The following is a 21,549-nucleotide window of genomic DNA, read 5'->3' on the forward strand; positions in this document are numbered from 1 at the left end:
AAATGCCCCGGGGGTAACTCGAACCTCTCCTCCAGTGCCCATAGGCTCGCAAACGTCCCGTCGATGAACAGGTCCCCCATTCTTCCAATCCCTGCCCGATGCCAGCTCTGGAACCCCCCCCCCCCCCCCCCCCCCCCCCCCCCCATCCATCTTCCCCGGGAAAAGCCGGTGGTTACCCCTAATCGGGGACCACACCGATGCTCCCATTGCATCCCGGTGCCGTCGCCACTGGCCCCAGATCCTTAGCGTTGCCGCCACCACCGGGCTAGTGGTATACTTTGTCGGCGAGAACGGCAGCGGTGCCGTCACCAACGCCCCCAGGCTCGTTCCTTTACAGGACGCCATCTCCATCCTCTTCCATGCCGCACCCTCTCCCTCCATAACCCACTTGCGGATCATCGCCACATTTGCTGCCCAGTAGTAGCTCCCCAGGTTTGGCAGCGCCAACCCTCCTCGGTCCCTACTGCGTTCCAGGAACCCTCTCCTTACTCTCGGGGTCTTATTCGCCCACACAAACCCCATAATAGTCTTGCCTACTCTCTTAAAAAAGGCCTTGGTGATCACGATGGGAAGGCACTGAAACACAAACAGAAACCTCGGAAGGACCACCATTTTGACCGACTGCACTCTACCCGCCAGCGAGAGCGGTAACATGTCCATTCTTTTGAAATCCTCCTCCATTTGCTCCACCAACCTCGTCAGATTCTGTTTATGTAGGGTCCCCCAACTCCTGGCTATCTGGATCCCCAGATACCGAAAGCTCCCCTCCGCTGCCCTCAGCGGTAGGTCCCCTATCCCTCTTTCTTGGTCCCCCGCCTGTAATACAAAGAGCTCACTCGTCCCTACATTGAGCTTATAGCCCGAAAACTCCCCAAACTCCCTTAGAGTCTGCATGACCTCCACCATCCCCTCCATTGGATCCGCCACGCACAGCAACAGGTCATCCGCATATAGCGACACCCGATGCTCTTCTCCCCCTCGGACCACCCCCCTCCATTTATTAGACTCCCTCAATGACATGGCCAATGGTTCGATCGCCAATGCGAACAACAGCGGGGACAGGGGGCACCCCTGCCTCGTCCCTCGGTACAGTCGAAAGTACTCCGACCTCCGCCAGTTCGTCACTACACTCGCCATAGGGGCTCTGTAAAGGAGCTTAACCCAATTGAGAAACCCTACCCCGAACCCAAACCTACGCAGCACCTCCCAGAGGTACTCCCACTCTACTCGGTCAAAGGCCTTCTCCGCGTCCATAGCTCCCACTATCTCCGCCTCTCCCTCCTCCGATGGCATCATTATCACGTTTAAGAGCCGCCGCACATTGGTGTTTAGTTGCCTGCCCTTTACAAATCCCGTCTGGTCCTCGTGAATTACCCCCGGGACACACTCCTCGATCCTCGTGGCCAGCACTTTTGCCAGCAACTTTGCATCCACATTGAGGAGTGAGATCGGCCTGTACGATTCACATTGCAGTGGGTACTTGTCCCGCTTTAGGATCAAAGAAATTGTCGCTTCCGACATTGTCGGGGGCAGGGTCCCCTCCTCTCTTGCCTCATTAAAGGTCCTCACCAGTAGCGGGGCCAACAGGTCTGCGTACTTCCTGTAGAACTCCACCGGGAATCCGGGTTAGGAAATTTGTTGAGCAGTCAGGGACAGAGTGGGTAGGTATTGTAATTTGCAGGATGTGATTAGGGATGTGCTGCAGGTTCTGTGTGGGCTCAATTAATCATCATATTTATTACTTGGATGATGGTATAAAGAGCTAATTTGCTAATGGCACAAAGATAAACAGCATTGCAAGCAGTGTAGATGGAAGCCTAAAATGATATTGATGGATTAAGTGGGCAAAACTGACAAATGGATTCCAAGGCAAATGTGAAGCTTGTAAAAAGAAAAGAACAGGGTTCTTGGTAAATATAGGGGGTAGCACATTGGTTAGCACAGTTGCTGCACAGCTCCAGGGTCTTGGGTTCGATTCCCGGCTTTGGTCACTGTCTGAGCGGAGTCTGCACCCCGTGTTTGCGTGGGTTTCCCCCGGGTGTTCCGGTTTCCTCCCACAGTCCAAAGATGTGCAGGTTAGGTGGATTGGCCATGATAAATTGCCCTTAGTGTCCAAAAAGGCTAGATGGTGTTACTGGGTTATGGGGATAGGGTGGAGGCATGGGCTTAAGTAGGGTGCTCTTTCCAAGGGCCGGTGCAGACTCGATTGGCCAAATGGCCTCCTCCTGCACTGTGAATTCTATGATTAGAAACGTCCATCTATATAGATTGTTAAAATGACGTGAACGGGTAGAGAAAATAATCAAAAATGCTTATAGAATGCTGCCCATTACATCTCCAGAGGATGAGACTAAGGTGGCAGAAGGCATGCTTTAGTTATACAAAGCCCTAGTTAGACCATACCTGGAGTACTGAGAGCAGTTCTGGGCACTACACCTTAGGGAGGCTAGATTTCTTCTTTTGACAGAGTTTAGTCTATATTTATGAGAATGGTACTTGGGATCCACGGGTTAATTTATTACGAGAAATTATGCAAACTAGTGTTGGAAGGTTTTTGGAAATTAGAAGGTGAGGGGATCATTTGATTGAAGTTTCCAAGATATTAAGGGGAACAAATAGGGTAGATGGAAACTATTTTTGGCGGTTGGAGTCTAGCACTGGGCGCCATGATCTGAAAATTGGAGCCAGACCTTTCAGTAGTGAAATTAGGAAACACTTTTACACGCACAGGTGCAAGTTGAAGCTCTCTTTCACAAATGACAATAGATCAATTACAATCTGCGATTATAATTTTAATCTGCGATAGATTTTTGTTGGTCAAAGGTATCATGGGATAGATGGAATAAATTTGATCAGCCATGATCTCATTAATGGCCAAACAGGTTTGGTGGACTAAATATCCTTTTGTTCCTAAATTAACTATATTTTGTGTAGTTTCATCAGAGCATAGTTACAATGGGCTATTGCAGTGTTACTTATTATTCAATCTGTGTCATGGCATTGATAACAAAATGTTGAAGCTGAATTTCAGAGTAAGTAAAACCATAGAATAATTTAAATTTAGCATTTCTATGTGCCTTGTTCTCAAAATATTCAACCAAGTATGGAGTCACAATTGCAGAATGATGGTATAAGCAGTGTTTGATATAAGGTTTCATTGTTTTTACATCAAATCTATACCTGAACCTTTTTTGAATATTTCTTGATTAAGGTGGTGGAGTTGCTGTTGGCTCGTGGTGCAAACAAAGAGCATCGCAATGTTTCAGACTACACACCACTCAGTCTTGCTGCCTCTGGTGGCTATGTTAACATCATAAAGATCCTTCTGAATGCTGGAGCAGAAATTAATTCCAGGTATTATAGCTGATAAGTTACTTGATGAAGATATAGGAAGCATACCCTGATTGTTGACGTCTTGTGGTAAAAATATCTGACTGTCAACTAGAATCATTCCTGTCTCTTGTTCAGATGATGATCTCTTATTTAAAGCTGAGATCTCAGTAGCATTGGCCTCAAATCCATCTATTCTCTCCCAACTCTGCAAATGTTCTCCTCCAAAGTGGACAAAATTAACATTGAAGTATGTAGATACAATGGCCTGAATTTGCTAAAGCACACCTGTTAGCTAGACTTCTTCCTGGTCGTCTTCAGTTCAAAAATATTTTGCTCTAAATTGTAGCAAATGTGAACTGGAAATGACAGTCATGCAATAAGAGATCTTGGTGACCGATGGGACCAAAATGTACCTCCTTAACCAATGAGATTTAAAGATTGAGAAATAAGCAGAGTTAGAAACTAAAGAGTGTGAATTAGAGTGGTTAAATTCAATGTCAAATCATGCACAAAGAAAGATAAAGGGGGTAAGAAAGATTGGATGAAGAGTGAAAAAGATCAAAGGGATGGTTTAAAACTTTAAAAAAAACATAACATTTTAAAAATATCTTAACATCAATTTTCAACCAGAAGGAATGAAGCTCGACACTTTTTCTCACTAGTTCGAAACCACCTTCAGACATACCTGTGACTAATTCTGTTATATTGTCTGTGTTACAATACAAATTTAAACAAAGACTTTGTAAAATTCATAAAATGTTTATTCTGTTGTAGGACGGGAAGCAAATTGGGGATTTCTCCTTTGATGTTAGCTGCTATGAACGGTCATGTGGCATCAGTGAAGCTGCTGCTTGACATGGGCTCTGACATCAATGCCCAAATTGAGACCAATAGAAACACTGCCCTTACTCTGGCCTGTTTCCAAGGCCGAGCAGAAGTTGTCAGTCTACTGTTGGATAGGAAGGCAAATGTTGAACACCGAGCAAAGGTAATAACATTTCATTGATTATTAAAACATAAATGTATAAAGGGCAGCCCCCTTGTGCTTTAAGTCTTTTGTACTAAAAGATCAATGTTTTGGCAAAAACATTTGACTTCAGTACTCCCCTCACTAGTTTGTTTAAACTACATGCAGCACAGTTGAACATATTCATTTGGTTACAATAGTTCCTTATTTTTGGAGGTAAACACAGTAATTTTGTATGTGCATGCAATTCCCTGTTTGTGTGACACTCCCTGTCACGCTTCAATTTGCTACAACCATTATGTGTCACTGCTTTCGCTGCATTCAAATTTCCTTTGTATATCCCATTAACTTTATTGCAGCGGTATATCAGGCTTCCTCGCTTATACTGCCAGAACAATTGTAGGATATGTACTTGCCTGTGGCTGGAGTGGATTACCGTCTTCTCAAGTTCCATTCCCATGTCTGCCTGTTTTTTTAACTGTCTTCTCTATCAATTTGTGTTTTCTCATACTCCACTAGTCCTAATGCCTCTTCTTGTTTAAAGCTGGGTTCATGAGCTGGAGTAGCTGGGAGAACACACATCTTGTTTCCCAACTCGGTGCTCGGGAAGAGGGGAGATTTAGAAACTTGGGAGACCAAGCAGAAATGGAGCAAGACCAAATGAAACCCGCAACAGAGTTGGGACAAAAAAGAAACCAGAACTATAAGGAACACAAACTCAGATTGGAACATTAAAAATAAATAAAGCTGTACTTAAGTATAAAACCAGGAGTGGGGCTAGCAACAAGTAACTTATATTTATATAACACCTTTATGTAATGAAACCCATTAGGTCAGGTGATCAAAAACTTGGTCAAAGTGACAGGTTTAAGAAGTGTCTTAAAGGAGGACGGTGAGTTGGAGAGGTGTTGGGAGGGAATTTCAGAGCTAGGGGCCTTGACAACACCAGGTACGACCACCAGTGCCAGAGCAATTATTATTGGAAAGAACAAGAGGTTAAAATTGGAGAAGCACCGCTATCGTGGAAGGTGTGGGATTGGTGGAGTAAAGCCATGGAGAGACTTGAAAACAAAGATGAGAATTTTGAAAGCAGAATATTGCTTGACCAGGAGCCAAGTGTCGGTCAGTGAGCACAGAGTTGATTGGGAAATCGGTCTTACTGTGAGTTAAGACATGGCCAGCAGAGTTTAGGGTGACCCAAGTTTAGAGAGTAGAATGTGAGTGACCAGTCATGAGCAAATTGGAATAATTGAGCCTGGAGGTAACAAAAGCAGGCATGAAGGTTTCAGCAGCAGATCATCTATGACAAGTGGATTTCATCGATGTTGCGGAGGTGGAAATCGCTGATTTTAGTGATGGTGCAAAAACGTGGTCGGGAATCATCTCGGGATCAAAGGTAACAAGTTTGCAAATAGAGTGGATTAATCTCACTGTTGCCAGGGAGAGGAATAAAGTCAGTAGTTGCGAATGGAGTTTGGAACAGGGACTGAAAACAATAGCTTCTGTCTTCCCAATACTTCAATTGGAGGAAATTTCTGCTCATCCAGTACTAGATATCTGACAATTTGGCAACAATGGATGTGTTGAGAGAAGAGGTGAGTTACAGCTGGATGTCGTTTGTGTAATGTACATGTACCAATGGTGGCTGTACCTTCAATTGCCAACGCCCCAAGCTTTGAAATTTCTCCCCACATGTCTCTGCCTCATTTTCCTCCTTTAAGACACTTCTTAAAGCCTATCTCTTTGACCAAGTTTTTGATCATCTGACCTAATATCATAAGGCCATAAGACATAGGAGCAGAATTAGGCCATTCGGTCCATCGAATCTGCTCCGCCATTCAATCATGACTGATATGTTTCTCATCCCCATTCTCCTGCCTTCTCCCCATATCTCATGTGGCTCAGTGACATACTTTATTTTATAATACTGCTGTGAAGTGCTACAGAGGTTTCATTATATTAAAGCTGCTATATAAGTGTAAATTGTTGCTGATTCCACTCCTGGCTTTTAGATTTCAAGTATAGCTTTAATTTTATTTGATGTTTCACTCCCAAGTATACTGGGACCACAAGGTAAACACCAATATGGATGCTGTGCCAAAGAAGAGAATGTGACAGAAGAATTGTAGTATCAACCGTGGAGAGTGCTTGAGAAGATGCAAGACAAGATACCCTGGGCTGTTAGGCGGTTTTCCAAATACCCCCGTCAAAACCTCTTTGTTCTCAGTCCAGTTTTCACTTGGGTGGGATTGTTTTGAATTTTGTAGAATCCTACATTTTGTTCAGTGCGCACATTCTGTAATCCTCTAAACTTCTGGTGGAATGTGGTTAGAAAGTAGTGGTTAATTGAATCATTCGGGACGGTCTTGGCTCAACCTTTATTTCTAAGTCATACATTCTGTCCTTCATATTTTTATTAAAATATGGACTTAAGCATTTACTGTTGAAGAACTTTCATTAGATGTGAGAAGTTTACATAGGCAGTTTTGAATAAACTTGTGCACTTAGTCTATAATTGGAAAAGCTGAAAGCGTTTCCCTATATATATGTATATATATATATATCTATTATCCTGCTTGAACATTGCATATTGATAAACATTTTTGGTTGACAAATTCCAATGAAATACTGAGGAAGCACTGCATTGAAATACTGCATCATTTGAAGTGCTGTTCTTCACCTGCAATGAAGAGTCCTGGCTGCCAGTTTATGTGGCACTACTCAGAAGACAATTAGGGGTTTCTGGTGCTTTAGCCAAAATTCCTTTCTGAAACCATACTATGTAAATACATAAATTGGCCATTTATCTTTTAGTTTGCAGAATGTTGCTATTACAGAATGTCTGCAATGCTTGTGTCCCAATGCTAGAAGCATTAAGGTGGTTTTAACAACTGTACAAGTGGATGTTTTTCAGGCCTCTAGGGTAGCAGATTGATCACTTGCATTCTATTTAGTGGAGCATGTTAAATATTTGGGGATTATTCTAAAACCCTTCACACAGCCGGTAAAATTGGTGCAATTTATAAATAAGCACTTTAACCTGTTTCTATTCAGACTGGTCTTACACCCTTAATGGAAGCTGCCTCTGGAGGATATGCTGAGGTGGGGAGGGTTCTACTTGACAAAGGTGCTGATGTCAATGCACCACCAGTGCCTTCATCACGTGATACAGCTTTAACTATTGCAGCAGATAAAGGTCACTATAAATTTTGCGAACTGCTGATAAACAGGTATTTAATAATTTGAATATATTTTATACACATTAATTACTGTAATATGATTTTATGGTCCTGTAAAAGTAGAGTAAAAATCAATGATTTTTGTTTTAATTCTGCAGAGGGGCTCATATTGACGTTCGCAACAAGAAAGGTAACACACCTTTATGGCTAGCAGCAAATGGTGGACATTTTGATGTGGTCCAGTTATTAGTGCAGGCTGGAGCTGATGTGGATGCGGCAGACAACAGGAAAATCACACCTCTTATGGCAGCCTTCCGCAAGGTAAGTTCTCAGTCTGTCCCCCCTCAATAATTTGATTGTTTGGTAAAATTTTAAAAATCACACATTAAGACCAGCATTGCACTTTAAAATGCTCCCCTGATGTCTCTACAAATATATCTATTTCAGCTATTTGTACAGTTGTGGGAGGGGGATTGAGAGGGTGGTCAGATTTCTTTCTTCAGCAGAGTGCAAAGGTGTGCAGGTTAGGTAGATTGACCATGATCAATGCACAGGATTGCAGAGATAAGGAGGGGGATTTGGACTACAGAGAGTGCTTTTAAGGAAGGTTGGGGTAAACTCAATCGGCCAAATGGTCTGCACTATAGGGATTCTATGGAGTACATCATGATTCCCATAGTTACCTAATTATGGTGAAAGCTAGGAACCCTGACGAGCCTAGAAACCGATCACCTACCTGGCAAAAACACACAAGTGTAGATTTACTGTATGTGGAACAAGGTTCTTATGACTGTTGCTATGAACGAACAAGGAGCTTTCTAATGAAAATACTCATTGTATGGTTGGTAGAATATCTTTTTGGCTTGATCACAGCATCCTGTTACTGGAGAAAACCACTTGTGTTGTGACTCCATTGTAGTAGTGTGAAATGGCTAGTTTCATCTGTTGCTCAAATGTCTGAGACACCTTACTCTTTGAGGATAACCTCAGATAGACTAGACACTTTTCAGGACCGCAAATGATTGCCGTAGGCCCATTCGTGAATTTCTGTGATATAGAAATTGTATAACATATATAAGAATGAGCCTAAGGCCACCACTTACCGAGCCTACCTCTGATTACCCTGGAAGGGTAAGATGTCTCAAACATTTGAACAGAAGGTGAAGCTAGTGGTTTCAAACTGCTACTATAGAGTTGCAAGTAGCATTCACTGCTAACAGTATGTTGCCAATAAGATGTCCTGCCTACCACACAAATGGGTATTGTGGTATATGAATTTTAGTGCCAATGTTGCCAGGTATGTAGGCCCCACACTCCAACGACTGGGGAATCATATTAAAAAACATGCCCCTTTGCTGTTCGCAAGCTAGCTGTTTAACACTGCTATTATGCAGGATCAATGAGCGTGGTATTCCCCACTAATAGGATGATGGCCATGAAGCCAAAAAGATCTTCCACCTACCATACAAATGAGTAATGTGGTATATGAATTTTACTGCCGGTGACAGACCAGGCACATGTAGGACATATGTCCCAGTGACTGGAGGATCATAAAAGAAGCAGCATGTCCCATGGCTGTTCACAACAGGCAAGATACTGACAAACCTATCCTTGCAAAACTGAACACCATGTCTGACATCGGATGTGATTCATCGATTGGACAAAAGTTACTAAACAATCCTGATTTTGTTAAGAATTGCACCAACAACCAATTTAAAATTCATTTGGACTCTGTGTGGATCACAAATATGTGCTAGAAGATAAATATCTTACACAGGGCCCTGCCCGTTCAAACAGAAAGAACATTTCCAAGCAGTGCGCCTTTTTCAACTTAAAAAGCTCGGAGGACACCCATTTCTTAGTTCATTCTCCTTGGCAATGTCTTGACCAGAGTTGATTTGCCTCATTTAAATTTAAACAGAAGATTGGCAGTTTAATTGTTTTCTCCATGGCAATGAATCTATCAATAAAAGTCCACTTGCCAACTAATCGTATCCTCTTACAATGCAGTGTATATTGTTGTCTCCTTTGAGATTTAGCATTCTTGTGCCTGTCCTGATGAGTCCAACATGAGATGGCATGCCTACTTTTTTTTTCAGCCGTATTTTTGCTGTGTGGTGATAGTTTACACTAGATTACCTCAAACAAAATCACCAGTGTAATATGGCTCTTATGCCATGCGAACAGGAATGCAGGGAAATCACTTGGGGCTTGAGGCAAAATTAAATAAATGCTCTGATGGGTAATGTTTTCAAGATTTCTGGTTCTTTTGACTTGCTTTTTTCATTTCTTCCCCTCCTCATCCTTGAAATACCGAAATCTAACCTTAAAGTATGTGTAGAGTAAATAAAATCCGAGAAGATGATTAAGGTAATTTAACTTTGTAAATATGGAAATGATACTTAATAAGATGGGAGATAAAAATGGCTTGATGAACCAGTTCATAACATTAGGAAGCTCAAAAGACTCAGCTTCCCCAAAATTTTTAAAAAGCATTGTCAGTTAAGCTTGCATTTTTAAGTCTAATAATGTTGAATCGTACTTTTTTCAGGGTCATGTGAAAGTTGTGCAGTACTTGGTGAAGGAGGTGAATCAATTTCCATCTGATATTGAATGTATGAGATACATAGCAACCATTACGGACAAAGTGAGTGTATTCTTACATTATGTAGGTTTTGCATGTTCTCCATTACATTTTTTACCCCTTGGGGTTTATCTTCAATGTGCACACTTGTGTTTACTTCTACCCTACACTTGTTTTGAACTGTAATTTTCAATAATGGGATCTGTGGTGACCTAGAGTCGAACCCATTCAAAGGTACAAAGGGCCTTAATCAACACCAGTGAGTTGCTGTAAGAATAACAGGCTTTTGGGTTGTGAAGACCGTTAGATTATTTTGAATTTCTGTAAGAAAAGTCTCTGGGTGCCTCATAAGAGCATTCCGAGGATCCCTCTTAGCCAGGGTGAACTACAGTGTTTTCAATCTCGCTGTGCTATTTGACCTCCAACTGAGGTTCTGAATTCATGTCTTCACAAAAAAAAGGCCTATCTCCCTCTCAGTAACAAAACTTAACTTTACTTCCTACCTCAGTCCATCTGCTGTTGAAGTCCTCAGAATGGGTATATATGATTTGAATTCCCTTTATGTGGAGGTTGAACATGATGGTCTGATTTGACGAAGTGAAGCTTTGTTAAATGTTGTGCTGTTCATATAAAGAATAATACTTTTACATCAGAGCATCTGTTTTTCCTGATATAAAACATAAATAATTTATACAGCATCTTGTGAAGTAGTGAATGGAGTTTCTTTCTCCAAAATCTTCACTTGCAACCCCTGTATTTTTCTACATTCCAATGTCAGAAACAAAATGTTTTTAAAGCTGATTACTATTTGTTCTCCTAGGAACTGCTTAAGAAATGTCACCAGTGCATGGAAACAATTGTAAAAGCAAAGGACCAGCAAGCTGCTGAAGCAAACAAAAATGCAAGCATTCTTCTCAAAGAGCTGGACTTGGAGAAGGTGGGAGTTTGTTCTGAATATCTGAAAATTACCACCATGTACTGTTTGGAGCCCATCTTTGGGTTGGTCTTTATTATTTCAATATAGCTTCATCTTCCACATAAGAATGGATCTGCTTGCATCATTACTTTTTCACATAATTAAGAAAAAGGTGAATGTTAGTTTTCTAATTGCAACATGAATGCTTGGTTTTAATATGGCTATCCCAAAATATTGTAACTCTGTTTTTGTTGCACTTATGTTTCCATTGCCAATTTTGATGCTTACATAAATTGTTTCTATCTTGTTATAGTCGAGGGAAGAAAGCCGAAAACTCGCTCTTGCAGCAAAAAGAGAGAAAAGAAAGGAAAAAAGAAAGAAGAAGAAAGAAGAACAGAAACGGAAACAGGAGGAGGAAGAAGCTAGAGTTAAAGAGAATTCGGAAAAGCAGCAAACTCCAGAAAAGGATAGGTTTGAAGGTAAGTAATTTTTATTGTCAACTGTAAATAAGATTATGGATTGATTTATAAAAAAAAAAGCAATCAGGCTAACCGCTTCTATTCTCCACAGATGAAGAGGTTGTGCCGATAGAGCCTCCCAGTGCAACAACCACTACCACCATTGGGATTTCTGCAACTTCAGCCACCTTTACTAATGCTTATGGGAAAAAGAGAGCCAATGTTGTAACCACACCAAGTACTAACAGAAAAAACAAGAAAAACAAAACTAAAGATTCTTCTCAGAGTGTTCAAATAATTCTAGAAGATCAACATATGTCTATAGCGCAACAGAAGGCAGATAAAAATAAAATAAATGGGGAACCGAGAGGCGGTGGTGTAGGAGGGAACAGCGATTCTGATAATGTTGACAGTACAGACTGCAATAGCGAGTGCAGCAGTGGTGGTAAGAGCCAGGATCTCAATATAATTGCTGACTTCCACAACTTCAGTGACCAGAAATTGTACCCGCCAAGAAATGAAAAATCTAATACTTCCATCTCAGAGACTCAGAATCACCCAAGGTAAGATTAATATTGTGTGCTACCACTGATTGTTCAGCACTAATTTTGTTTCTATTGGCATTCTCTGATTTGTGATATGTGCTTATATAGATTGCACGATGTCACTAATGAAACAAATTCCAACTCACTGTCTACAACCCACAAGTCTACTTCACTGCCGTTGTCGTCCCCAAATGGAAAGATGAATCTCACAAGTCCTAAGCGTGGTCAAAAGAGGGAAGATGGTTGGAAAGAAGTTGTGCGAAGGTAACTAAAGAATTTTTGTGAATTAGTGCTATATATATCATTGTACCTTTTTATTGTTGGTAATGCAATAATGCAAGTTATGCTCCACACTCCTTTTTAAAACAAAACACACACCGGAATCAAAAACTACTTAATTCTCCCTGTACGTTTTTGGTGACAAATTTAGGGAATATTTTTAACCACAAAATATTATCAAATTTTTTCAATATTATGTGAAAAATGCGACATATATCGCAGTGCTTTTCAAATATTTTGGTGTCCTAATTTCCAAAGGAAAACTATTATTGGCATGAACAGTTCCATAGATAACATTGAATCTGTGAGGAAATAGACAAAGGTAAAAGAATTGAAATAGTCAAGCCACGGGGAGAAGGTTAATCTACAATAATCTGTTGGCCCTGCCCTACGGATACATGGACAGGAATCTGACCTCGTGGGCCACTTTTTTTACAAGCCTGTGACCTACATTGATGTAGTTTTATTGCCAATTAACTCTTCCTGTCTTGCTACCTTTTTGTCATATATACTTTCATCTATAGAATTCTTTCGTCAAAATGGAGGTTTTAATAACTAAAGGGAAGGGTTGAAACCTGTCCAGAATTTATTTCTTGCTCCATAATTCTCAGAAGCTAAACAACCTCATTGCTTTCATTGGAGCAGAAAGGTAATGATTCATGAGGCTGTGGGACATCATCCTGGCCTTCCTGCAAACTGGGAATGAGCAGAGGATGGCCCTGTTTGGGAGAGCAGCCATACATTAGGTCAATATTTCACCATACAATGCTTCTTTAATTTTAGTACCAGCGTCTACATAAGGTGATGTATTAAATGCTAAGCAATGAAGGATTTATTTTAAACTCTTCAGAAATATTTTCTTTTAATACACTATGGAGTGTCATGTTCTGAAGACTGGCCGAAGTAAATGATGAATGACAGAACATCTAATTTAAATAATTTATTATTTAACAACTGCATGATTAAGATAAGTAAAGTAAATAAAATAATGAACTGCTAATTAACTATTGTCGAGCTCCTGCAAAATACGTCTGCCTCCTAGTGCAACCTACTCTCAACTCCCAGAACCAGAGTCACGTGGTGGGTTAACATTGCCACCTAGTGGTTGGAGGTTGTGGATAACATTATGTACATAACTGCTTTATGCATATCATCACCTACTATTTTATAATTTAAAAAAAATTACATTTGCAAAGGGAATATCGTTAGAATTCTATCGAGCTACCTGAAAAGTCAACAGTAAGAATTTCTGTTACCCTTTTAAGGTGTAAATTTTATGCAGATTTGCTAAGGTCAACCTGTAACGCCTTTGGTGGTATGTGATGCAAAACTCCCCACTGTTGGGTGCTGGGTTTTGGAAGGGTTCCAGTAGGTTGGAAAATAGCAAACTTAACACCTTAATTCATAAAAGGAGAGGGGCAGAAAGCTATAGGCCAGTTAGCTGAATATCTGCCATAGGGAAATTGCTAGAATCCATTATTTATTATTAATAATCCATTATCAATGTGATCAGGCAGAACCAACGTGACTTTGTGAAAAAAATTTTTTAAAGAGTTTCTTGAGAAAGTAACTGACAAGGGGAAAAGGGGAACCTGTAGGTGCAGTGCACTTGGATTTTCAAAATGCATTTGATAAGGTGCCACATCAAAGGCTACAACACAAGATAAATGTGCATGGCGTAGGGGCTAACATATTAGCATGCATAAAAGATTAGTTAGTTAACAGAAAGTAGGGATATATGGATCTTTTTCAGGTTGGCAAGCTGTAACTAGTGGAGTGCGTTCGGGATCAGTATTGGGGACTCAACTGTTCACAATCTATATCAAAGCCTTGGATGAAGAGACCAAATGTATGGTAGCAAAATTTGTCAATGACACCAAGATAGACATGAAAGTAAGCTGTCAAAGGAGGTAGAGATCTTGTAAAAGGATATAGATGGTGGCCAAATATTTGATAGATTGAGTATAATGTGAGAAAATGTGAACTTATCCACTTTGGCAGGAAGAACCACATCTGGAATGATGTGAACAGTTTTAGTCTCATTTGAAAAAAAGATAGAATTGAGTTAGAAACAGTTCCTATAAGATTCAGGTGACTCATTCCTGGGATGAGGGGTTGCCTTATGAAGAAAACTTGAATGGGTTGGGCCGATACCATTGGAGTTTAGAATAATAAATGGTGATCTTAATTAAACATGCAAGACCCTGAGGGGAATTGACCAGTTTGATACTAGGAGGATGTTTACTTTTGTGGGAGTGACTAGAATGAGGGAACACAATTTGAAAATGTGATGTTTCACTTTTAAGGCTGATGAAAATTTGTTTCTATCAGAGGGCTGTTAATCTGTGGAATTCACTTTCACAGAAATAGTGGAGGCTGGTGTATTGAATTTATTCAAGGCTGAGTTAGATATATTTTGGTAGACAAGTGAGCCAAAGGTTATGTGGGACAGACGGGAAGATGAAGCTGCGACCACAACAAGATCATGATCTTATTGAATGACAGAGCTGACACAAAGGACCAAATGGCCAACTCCTCCCAAGTCCTATGGTTTTGTGTTCTTGCCTGTGTGGGGGTGCTGCTGCTTTCAGGTGAGACTCGATCTGTTTAGCAAGAGATACTCGAGGACCTTGTATATTATTGAAGCAGAGTAATGGCGTGGTAATTGTGTGCATCTTCAAGTTGTTTCCCTGGCTTGCCAATTGCAGCTATCTTATTGATGCCTGATGTTTGAAATTGTACCTGTGGTGTGGATGTTGGTAAACAATTTTGCTTGTCTCTTCTTTCCCGGTGATCTTCAGGAATTCTAGGCAAATTCCATTGGCTTCTGAAGCTTTGCCAGACTCAGTTGCCATCATGCTGCCTTTTGCGTGTAAGGGCTTGAGAAGTCTGTTGCTCTGGGGCAGTCTTGAGGAATGAGGCTGTTTTTACCATCTGCTTATATTCCCCGCTACCCAGTATCTTTGAATTTATTAGGAATTATGAAGTGACGGCATTAGCATTGATTTTGGCCTGCCATTTTGTGGTTCAGTTTCCAGATGGCATAGGGATTTCCACATCTTTTAGCTTAAGTGTGTGAAGTCAATCTTCTCCGCTGTTTCCCACCATCTTCATCAAGGAACTCTTTAAGAGTACAGGTAGCACATTGGGGTCTTCATTTTCCCGGTATTCTTCCTCGGAGTTTCACTTTCCAGGGTCCAGCAGGGTTGGAAGTTTTTCTGAAGTCCTGGGGAGTGCGTGGGGACAGACGCTAAGTTTATGATCATATGTGGCACTTGCCTTTTGCCAAAAAAGTTGTTGTAATTCTCAGATTCATACTAGGTAAAATGCTGCTTTCTTGCAAGAAGCTTGTAATGGCATTCATTCAGTTAAAATACAAACTTTAGTGATGCCCTCCCCAAATGTAAGATGGCTGAACCTTAAGATGCTGTAATAAGGTTGTTCAAGCAAATCGAGAAAATCAGTTGTTGCTAAACCAGTCTTGCAAAATGTTCATGATTCAGATTTACATGTGAAGAATATATTATAAATCATTGCAGGTGCCTTTTGCACCATATACCAGTAAATGTTGCTGCCTTTTAAAGGGGAAGGGGTGGGATTTGTGTGTGGAAAATGCAAAATTGAAATAATATATATTGAGAATTTTATGATTTTTATATAGAGTTGCTTTAACCAGGTCAAAGAAATTGTCTGTACCAGCGTCGGTTGTATCAAGGATAATGGGAAGAGGGGGATGCAATATAACTGCCATCCAAGATGTTACTGGTGCACATATTGATGTTGACAAACAAAAAGACAAGAATGGAGAAAGAATGATCACAATAAGGTAACTAAACCTTTAAATAAAAGGTACAAAGTTAAAGGGGAAAATTATTTGGGTTCCAGCTGTTAAGTTGTCTCCTTGAGAAAAAACAAATGAAAAGACCAACCTGGTGCAACATAGACATAGAACATACAGTGCAGAAGGAGGCCATTCAGCCCATCGAGTCTGCACCGACCCACTTAAGCCCTCAATTCCACTCTATCCCCGTAACCCAATAACCCCTCCTAACCTTTTTGGACACTAAGGGCAATTTATCATGGCCAATCCACCTAACCTGCACGTCTTTGGACTGTGGGAGGAAACCCACGCAGACAGGGGGAGAACGTGCAGACTCCGCACAGACAGTGACCCAACGGGGAATTGAACCTTGGACCCTGGCGCTGTGAAGCCACAGTGCTATTCACTTGTGCTACCGTGCTGCCCAAATGATCCATCCACAACTGATCCATCCTTGACCATTTTTATTCCTTTTGAATGGATTAGCCATATTCCTTGTTCTAGTTCTTCATTCAAGCAATTCCAGCTGATTGTAAAATCGATAAAGATGAACAGGTCTTCTGTAGCATGCTTTTGATTAGGTACTGGATTAACAACCCAAATGTGATTAGTTCAAATTCTACCATGGGAAGTTGTGAAAGTAAGGGGATGGAACCTGTGTCCCTAAATTCCCTCTCTGCAAATGACTGCAGTCTCCATGGTTGACTCAAAATACTCTCAAGTGGCCAAGCAAGCCAGTTGTAAAAGCAGTCACTATCCTACTGCCCACTGTCTCGTGGTAGCTAGCAATTTGCAATAGATACAGCCTAATTAGTGTTCTCTCACCCGGAGAACAAATGGAAAAATCTTTGTGTAAAGTTACCAGAATGGACTTCAAAATAGAATTAAATGTTTATTCACCCCAGAATTTTGAGGACTTTTATTTGACCTTAAAAATTAGAAACCTAGTTTTCAGACTGCTCCTGTTGAGACTTTAGAGTCAATTCTTTATTTTTTTCAGCTTTTTCTGTTCTGAGCCCACCAACAGTGCTTTTAAGTTTGATCACCAAACTGATATTTTCTGTGTTCCTGCTACCAAGTCATTATTTACAATGGTTGCATTTTAAAAGATTTTGCGAGAGAATTAATATTTTCTTGTGTGACATCAGATCTGAACACTGTTACCTACCGAACCTAAACGTTTCATCATCATCATAACGAAAGTAGAGGAAAGTGTGGCTGGCAAAGCTCATAGTTTTGCATACATAGCTTCAATTCACCAACCATAAATTGCCTAAATAATCACAATTGTTTTCATTCTGTTCCATACAATAAATAAATCTCTCAATTTTTCAGACTTGGCCATTCTAACTTGAATAACATTCTGAACCTTATTCCAAGTATTTTCTTGCTATTATTGTGTGCATTGTGATTATATGCAAGCACTGATTTGATTTCCCTTCATCTCTCCCATACTAGAAAAGTAATTGTCTGAATGCTAGTTTGTGTCCATGGTAACTGTTCTTTCTCCAGTGCTCGTAGATTAAAACAAAAATTTGATGCAAAGCTATAATTAATCTTATGCATAAATGTATTGCCAGTGACACACATCTGATTAAATGCAAATTTTATGGTTATTTAATGTCTCCTATGTAGCAGACAGCGCTGTTTAGAATCTATTGATATTAATTTTGTTGAACAATTGTTCTACATGCAGTTGAACTAACTATGAGATGCTCTATTTTATTTGTGAACCCCACAAAAGCTTCATCTAAATTTATGTTTGACAAATATTCTTTGGGACTTATCAATGGACCAAATTTATAAAAAAAAAAAAATTGATGTATTTTTGGGATAGTAACAACCACAAAATAAACATTATACATGAAACCATAAACATAATGAAAAAGCCATTTACCTCTCGTACAGGTCCCACCCTTAATGACCCCCTACTCTAATCTAAACTACTCGCTCCCCCCCCCCCCCCGGTCTACTGACGATTAATTTCCCGCAAAGACGAATGGTTGCCACCTCCGGGTGAACCCTAACAGTGACCCTCGCAAGGCGAACTTGATTTTCTCCAAACAGAGAAAGCTAGCCATGTCCGATAGCCAGGTCTCCAACTTCGGGGCCTTTGAGTCCCTCCATGCTAATAGTATCCGTCTCCGGGCTACCAGGGAAGCAAAGGCCAGAATGTCTGCCTCTTTCTCCTTCTGGATTCCCGGGTCTTCTGACGCCCCGAAAATCGGCACCTCTGAACTCAGCGCCACCCTTGATTTTAACACCGTGGACATGACATCTGCAAACCCCTGCCAAAATCCCCTAAGCTTTGGACATGTCCAAAACATGTGGACATGGTTCGCCGGTCTTCCCACACATTTTGCGCACCTGTCCTCCACCCCAAAGAATCTGCTCATCCGGGCCACTGTCATGTGAGCCCGGTGAACAACCTTAAATTGTATCAGGCTGAGCCTGGCACATGTTGCAGATGTGTTGACTCTACTCAACGCATCTGCCCATAGACCATCCTTTATCTCACCTCCCAGCTCCTCCTCCCACTTGTGCTTCAGCTCCTCGGTCTGCGTCTCCTCCGACCCCATAAGCTCCTTATAAATGTCCGAGACGCTCCCTTCTCCTACCCACCCTCTGGAAACTATCCTGTCCTGAACCCCCTTAGCAGTAGGAGCGGGAAGGTTGGCACTTGTTTATGAAGGAAGTCCCGCACCTGCAAATACCTGAATTTGTTTCCCCTTGCCAACCCAAACGTTTCCTCCAACGCTGTCATACTCGGAAAGCTCCCCTCTATGAACATATCCCCCATCCTCTCAATCCCCGCTCTCCGCCATAACGGGAACCCACCGTCCATACTCCCCGGGGCAAACCGGTGATTATCACAGATTGGGGCCTAGACCGATGCTCCCACATGCCACCTCCACTGGCCCCAAACTCTCAGGGCCACCACCACCACCACAGGACTGGTGGAGTACCGTGCCTGCGGGAACGGCTGAGGCGCAGTTACCAACGCCCCCAAACTGGTGCCCTTACATGAAGCCGCCTCCATACGCACCCATGTCGACCCCTCCCCCACCACCCACTTCCTGATTATGGCTATATTAGCCGCCCAGTAATAGTTGCTAAAATTTGGCAGTGCCAGCCCACCCTCTCCCGACTCCGCTCAAGCATTACCTTCCTTACTCACGGGGTGTTGCCCGCCCAGACGAAGCCCGTGATCATTCTATTGACCCGCTTAAAAAAGGACCGGGATCAAGATGGGGAAACACTGAAATGCAAATAGGAATCTCGGGAGGACAGTCATCTTCAACGTTTGCACACTCCCAGCCAGCGACAACGGAAGCGCGTCCCATCTTTGAAAATCGTCCTTCATTTGGTCCACCAGCAGGGCCAGATTCAATTCATGCAGCCGGTCCCATTCCCGCGCCACTTGGATGCCTAGGTACCTAAAGCTTCCCTTTACTAACCTAAACAGCAGCTCTCCCAGTCGCCCCTCCTGTCCCCTTGCCTGGACCACAAACATCTCACTCTTTCCCATGTTAAGCTTATACCCTGAAAACTGGCCAAAATCCCCTTGAGTCCTCCATTCCCTCCATTGGGTCCGAAACGTACAGAAGCAGGTCATCTGCATAGAGCAAAACCGTGTGCTCCCCCCCGACCAGTCCTCTCCAGCCCCCCAAGGCTCTCAGAGCAATTGCCAACGGCTCTATAGCCAGCGCAAACAACAGTGGGAGAGGGGGCAGCCCTGTCTCATCCCCCGGTGCAGTCTAAAATAGTCTGATGTTGTCCTATTCGTCCATTCACTTGCCACAGGAGCCTGATACAGTAACCTGACCCAGTCAATAAAGCCCCGCCCGAATCCGAACCGTCCCAGTATCTCCCACAGATAGTCCCATACTACCCGATCAAAAGTCTTTTCTGCATCCATTGCGATCACTACCTCCACTTCCCTACCTTCCGGGGGCATCATGATCACATTTAACAGCCTTCTTACATTGGCCACCAACTGCCTGCCCTTAACAAACCCCGTCTGATCCTCCCCAATAACATCCGGAACACAATCCTCGATCCTGGAGGACAAGATTTTGGCCAGCAACTTGGCATCTATATTCAACAGGGAGAGTGGCCTGGAGGACTCACACAGCTCTGGGTTCTTGTCGCGCTTGAGAATCAGCGAAATCGCTGCCTGTGACATCGTCGGGAGCAACACCCCTCTTTCCCTTGCCTCATTGAACATCCTCAAAAATACCGGCCCCAATATCCCCGAGAACGTTTTATAAAACACCACTGGGCACCCGTCCGGACCAGGGCCTTACCCGCCTGCATGGCCTTCCAAGCCCTCCACTATTTCCTCAGCCCGATTGGGGCCCCCAGCCCTTCTGCCCGCTCCCCGTCCACCTTTGGGAAATTCAGCCCCTCCAAGAAGTGCCTCATCCCCTCCGGCCCCGTAGGGTGTTCCGACCTGTACAGCCTGCTGTAGAAATCCTTAAATGCCTTATTCACCCCTACTGAATCACCAACCAGGTTCCCATCTCCGTCCATTACTTTCCCTATCTCCTTAGCTGCCTCCCTCTTCCTAAGCTGCTGTGCAAGCATTCTGCTGGCCTTCTCTCCATGTTCGTAGATCGCCCCCTCGCCTTTCCCAGCTGCTCCACCGCCCTCCCTGTGGTCAGCAAGCTAGACTCCACCTGTAACCGCCGCCGTTCCCTTAAAAGCCCTGCCTCTGGGGTCTCCGCATACCTCCTATCAATCTGTAGTAACTCCTTTACCAGTCGGTCCGTCTCTGCCTTGTCCACCTTCTCCCTATGGGCCCGGATTGAGATCAGCTCCCCCTGACCACCGCCTTCAGTGCTTCCCACATCTCCGCTGCTGAAATTTCCCCCATGTCATTGACCTGCAGGTAGCTCTGAATACATTTCCTCAGCCGATCGCACACCCCTTCACCCGCCAAAAGTCCCACATCCAACCTCCAGTGCGGGCGCTGGTTACTGTCTTTACTAACCTGCAGACCAACCCAGTGCGGAGCATGGTCTGAGATTGTAATCGCCGAGTACCCCGTGTCCACCACCCCAGCCAGCAAGGCCCTGCTCAAAATAAAGAAATCAATCCGGGAATACAGAGCTTGTCCGGTCCAAGCCAGGGTCCATAACTGTTTTGAAGTCCCCTCCCATGACCAACCTGTGCAAGTCCAGGTCCGGTATCGTCCCCAGCATCATCTTTATAAACTCCACATCATCCCAATTTGGCGCATACACATTTACTAATATCACCTGCACCCCCTCTAGCTTCCCACTGACCATAATGTACTGACCTCCCACATCCGAGACTATTCTACCCGCCTCAAACACCACCCCCTTATTGATCTGGATCCCAACACCTCTAGTCGTTGAATCTAATCCCGAGTGAAAGACTTGACTGACCCAGCCTTTCCTCAGTCTAACCTGGTCCGTAACTCTAAGGTGCGTCTCCTGCAACAT

At 42.7% G+C, this 21,549-nt stretch overlaps 1 protein-coding gene across 7 annotated transcripts in view; it reads left to right on the forward strand.

Annotated features, from left to right (window-relative positions):
• ankhd1 (ankyrin repeat and KH domain containing 1) overlaps positions 1 to 21,549 on the forward strand; it is a 253,244-nt gene that overhangs the window by 177,719 nt on the left and 53,976 nt on the right. For 5 of the 7 annotated variants that reach the window (XM_072512258.1, XM_072512259.1, XM_072512261.1 and 2 more), the window contains 10 exons: positions 3,212 to 3,354; positions 4,108 to 4,321; positions 7,355 to 7,530; positions 7,638 to 7,800; positions 10,031 to 10,126; positions 10,884 to 11,000; positions 11,293 to 11,458; positions 11,550 to 12,000; positions 12,091 to 12,246; positions 15,923 to 16,087. In XM_072512258.1, the coding sequence (XP_072368359.1) occupies positions 3,212 to 3,354; positions 4,108 to 4,321; positions 7,355 to 7,530; positions 7,638 to 7,800; positions 10,031 to 10,126; positions 10,884 to 11,000; positions 11,293 to 11,458; positions 11,550 to 12,000; positions 12,091 to 12,246; positions 15,923 to 16,087 (1,847 nt within the window). The remainder of the gene's footprint in view (positions 1 to 3,211; positions 3,355 to 4,107; positions 4,322 to 7,354; positions 7,531 to 7,637; positions 7,801 to 10,030; positions 10,127 to 10,883; positions 11,001 to 11,292; positions 11,459 to 11,549; positions 12,001 to 12,090; positions 12,247 to 15,922; positions 16,088 to 21,549) is intronic. The other 2 variants (XM_072512260.1, XM_072512262.1) reach the window with 1 other exon arrangement.

This window comes from Scyliorhinus torazame, chromosome 7 (assembly GCF_047496885.1).
Source record: "Scyliorhinus torazame isolate Kashiwa2021f chromosome 7, sScyTor2.1, whole genome shotgun sequence".
In the NCBI taxonomy this organism is placed as follows: domain Eukaryota; kingdom Metazoa; phylum Chordata; class Chondrichthyes; order Carcharhiniformes; family Scyliorhinidae; genus Scyliorhinus; species Scyliorhinus torazame.